General features: G+C 39.2%; 1 protein-coding gene across 1 annotated transcript in view; it reads right to left on the bottom strand.

Moving 5' to 3' along the window:
- Nucleotides 1-4187: 4187 nt before the first annotated feature.
- Nucleotides 4188-4544, bottom strand: part of LOC132874371 (tubulin alpha-1A chain) — a 2399-nt gene continuing 2042 nt past the window's right edge. Inside the window, exon 4 of the mRNA XM_060910502.1 lies at nt 4188-4544. This exon is cut by the window's right edge and continues 863 nt beyond it. Coding sequence (XP_060766485.1) covers nt 4427-4544 — 118 coding nt within the window. The 3' untranslated portion in view covers nt 4188-4426.

The following is a 4544-nucleotide window of genomic DNA, read 5'->3' as shown; positions in this document are numbered from 1 at the left end:
CAGGAGTACAAACACTTCCCAAATATTCTGCCCATCTAGTCACCGAACTCCCAAATGGAACACAGGGGTAGTGTTGGATATCAGAGTATAATAGGTAATTTAAAAAATTAACAGTTATAAGCATATGTCTTGTTATCATAATCAAAACTGATATCTTGGTTGCAATGAAACTAACCCTACGCTTAGATGGTGCTTGAAAGTTTGTGAACCCTTTAGAATTTTCTATATTTCTGCATAAATATGACCTAAAACATCATCAGATTTTCACACAAGTCCTAAAAGTAGATAAAGAGAACCCAGTTAAACAAATGAGACAAAATATTATACTTGGTCATTTATTTATTGAGGAAAATGATCCAATATTACATATCTCCTCTAGAATTAGCAGTTAATTTGAAGGTGAAATTAGAGTCAGGTATTTTCAGTCAATGGGATGACAATCAGGTGTGAGTGGGCACCCTGTTTTATTTAAAGAACAGGGATCCATCAAAGTCTGATCTTCACAACATGTTTGTGGAAGTGTATCATGACACGAAAAAGGAGATTTCTGAGGACCTCAGAAAAAGTGTTGTTGATGCTCATCAGGCTGGAAAAGGTTACAAAACCATCTCTAAAGAGTTTGGACTCCACCTATCCACAGTCAGACAGATTGTGTACAAATGGAGGAAATTCCAGACGATTGTTACCCTCCCCAGGAGTGGTTGACCAACAAAGATCACTCCAAGAGCAAGGCGTGTAATAGTTGGTGAGGTCACAAAGGACCCCAGGGTAACTTCTAAGCAACTGAAGGCCTCTCTCACATTGGCTAATGTTAATGTTCATGAGTCCACCATCAGGAGAACACTGAACAACAACGGTGTGCATGGCGGGGTTGCAAGGAGAAAGCCACTGCTCTCCAAAAAGAACATCGCTGCTCATCTGTAGTTTGCTAAAGATCACATGGACAAGCCAAAAGGCTATTGGAAAAATGTTTTGTGGACGGATGAGACCAAAATAGAACCTTTTTGTTTAAATGAGAAGCGTTATGTTTGGAGAAAGGAAAACACTGCATTCCAGCATAAGAACCTTATCCCGTCTGTGAAACATGGTGGTGGTAGTATCATGGTTTGGGCCTGTTTTGCTGCATCTGGGCCAGGACGGCTTGCCATCATTGATGGAACAATGAATTCTGAATTATACCAGCGAATTCTAAAGGAAAATGTCAGGACATCTGTCCATGAACTGAATCTCAAGAGAAGGTGAGTCATGCAGCAAGACAATGACCCAAAGCACACAAGTCGTTCTACCAAAGAATGGTTAAAGAAAAATAAAGTTAATATTTTGGAATGGCCAAGTCAAAGTCCTGACCTTAATCCAATCGAAATGTTGTGGAAGGACCTGAAGCGAGCAGTTCATGTGAGGAAACCCACCAACATCCCAGAGTTGAAGCTGTTCTGTATGGAGGAATGGGCTAAAATCCCTCCAAGCCGGTGTGCAGGACCGATCAACAGTTACCACAAACGTTTCATTGCAGTTATTGCTGTACAAGGGGGTCACACCAGATACTGAAAGCAAAGGTTTACATACTTTTGCCACTCACAGGTATGTAATATTGGATCATTTCCCTCACTAAATAAATGACCAAGTATAATATTTTTGTCTCATTTGTTGAACTGGGTTCTTTTTATCTACTTTTAGGACTTGTGTGAAAATCTGATGATGTTTTAGGTCATATTTATGCAGAAATATAGAAAATTCTAAAGGCTTCACAAACTTTCAAGCACCACTGTAACTCAATTTGGCTTAATACACTTGGAAAACCAGGGTAAGTTGATTATATCTTTTGTGTTGGGGGCACAGTGGCCAGTAGCATTGCTGCCTCACAGCTCCAGGGTCACTGGTTCGATCCTGAGTTCAGGTTACTGTCTGTATAGAGTTTTTCATGTTCTGTGCATGCAGGTTTCCTCCAGGTTCTTCTGTTTCCTCCCACCTCCAAAATCATGCCAGTCTGTGGACCATCTACACTAAATTGCCACTGGGGATGAATGTGTGTATGCATGGTGTGCTGCACTGGACTGGAGTCCCATTCAGGGTGGATCCCCACCTAAGGCCAATTGTTTGCGTAATAGACTCTATCATGACCCTGACCAAGATAAAGTCCTTACTAAAGATGAATGAAAGAATGAATCTTTGATGTTTTAGACACTCTAACAACCTTATTACAAATAGCATGTATGCGTGTGTAAGGCAAATGTAATCTTTCAATCACTGTTGCCAAAACTAGTTGAATTTCTCATGAAAAAGATTCAAGACATCTGTGTGGCAACTACATTACTATATTCTCCTATCATTTGGTGTTTCACTGTTGCATTTTGTGTATGTGTGGCTTTCTGCTTACTATTTTGTTCATTATTTTTAACTCTGTGACAAATCCGATACATATGGTGCACAGACCAACAAAAAACATATGTAGAGGCATTACCTAGCTATTGAGGTTTATTAACGATAGACTAATATGTTATTATAAGCTGTGCAATTTTACCAGCCATTAAAATTTTGCGGGGCGGCACGGTGGTGTAGTGGTTAGCGCTGTCGCCTCACAGCAAGAAGGTCCTGGGTTTGAGCCCCGTGGCCGGCGAGGGCCTTTCTGTGTGGAGTTTGCATGTTCTCCCCGTGTCCGCGTGGGTTTCCTCCGGGTGCTCCGGTTTCCCCCACAGTCCAAAGACATGCAAGTTAGGTTCACTGGTGACTCTAAATTGACCGTAGGTGTGAATGTGAGTGTGAATGGTTGTCTGTGTCTATGTGTCAGCCCTGTGATGACCTGGCGACTTGTCCAGGGTGTACCCCGCCTTTCGCCCGTAGTCAGCTGGGATAGGCTCCAGCTTGCCTGCGACCCTGTAGAAGGATAAAGCAGCTAGAGATAATGAGATGAGATTAAAATTTTGCCTGATATGACACACCACAAAGCATTGAGCTCTCAGGTCATAAATTTATTTAAATAGTTCCAAATTTTTGGAACAACTTCTTTGATTCATTACTGAATACGGGATACTAACACAAGCTACACTGGGAATCATGACGAGAGTTCTGATTGAACTAGATTAATTATTATGAAAAAAAAATAAATACAAAAAAGTATTTTTTTCTCTTACTGATATATATTTGCAAATTAAAAACATCAGTGGCTGCTGCGAGTATGAATCCTTCCATTTGGGTGAAAATACCAAACATGAAATCTGTTTTGCTGCATTTATGCACATTAACGTATGCTGTTTATGCTTTTCGTGCTCTGTTCGTACGAATTCTTTAAGAGATTTTATGTTTGTGAGAGTCTAAATATCTGTCCTTTTACTTCTAACATGATTCCATCTTCCTTCTATAGTATTTAAGGACTGAAATGAGTTTGGCTGCATTTAATCTAATAAATCAACAGTTAATAAATATAAAAACATTGTTTGATACTTTGGAGTTGTGTATTGAGATATATTTTACTTTCAGCAAAAGGCAAAGTGATTGATTTCATTTGAAACATGTTAAAAAAAATCTAACTTGCTAGCTTTCTAGATAAAATAAAGTGTTAAAGTTATGTATGTATTTTAATAAAGTATTTTATCAGTCCTATTAAAATTCATAAACACACTTTCACTGCTGCTTAAAAAGAAATTGCAGCAGGTCACAATTCATTCTGGGTACATTCATAATCTCTAAAGCATCTAAAAACCAAAGGGAAATAGCAAGGGAAAGTATTGTAGAACATGAAGGGGGAATCAGTACTAAAGCCCCACCCACTTCTGAGCTTCCCTTTCAGATTAGCAGACAATTTACATATGTTAGAGAAGCTAATTTTACTAAGATAGTAGACTGTGGTGTGATAAAGCACCCAGATATGCTACGTTGTATTGCATCCATTTATCCATCCATTATCTCTGTCAGGAGAAGCTGGAGCTGAGGTTCGAACCCAGAACCTTCTTGCCGTGAGGCGACACCACCATGCCGCATGGTTGTATTATAAAACAAAAAAGAAATCAAAAGCATATTTTTCTTCCTGACACAGGGTAAAATGTGGCAATATTAATAACATTTAGACAAGGATCACGAGATCTTTTCATTATGTAGGTCATGAGGAGATTACAATAATCATCTCCATGGAACTAAAAAGCAATTCAGACAATGACAACAGTAAAAAATTTGAATAATGCAACACATGATGAATTCTTCTGAAAAGTTTATTGGGTTTTCACAACAAACACTGATTACACAAAGGCAGAATGACAATAATGACATTCATTGTCATACAGTTTAAGGAATTCTGGGCTACAAAGAACCTAATACCAACTGTAGAGTTAATACTTGTTTTGGTATCACATCATACTGCCAGCAAAAGACGGTCTGAGAGATATTTGAGAGTTCTAACATGGAAAGACGTACTGTAGCAAGACTAGGAAATTTAATACTCCTCTCCTTCCTCCTCTCCTTCTCCCTCAACGGAATCAACACCAACTTCCTCATAATCCTTCTCCAGGGCAGCCATGTCCTCTCGGGCTTCAGAGAACTCTCCCTCCTCC

Source organism: Neoarius graeffei, chromosome 26, assembly GCF_027579695.1.
Source record: "Neoarius graeffei isolate fNeoGra1 chromosome 26, fNeoGra1.pri, whole genome shotgun sequence".
NCBI classification, from domain to species: Eukaryota; Metazoa; Chordata; class Actinopteri; order Siluriformes; family Ariidae; genus Neoarius; species Neoarius graeffei.
This window is presented reverse-complemented; position numbering and strand designations above follow the sequence as displayed.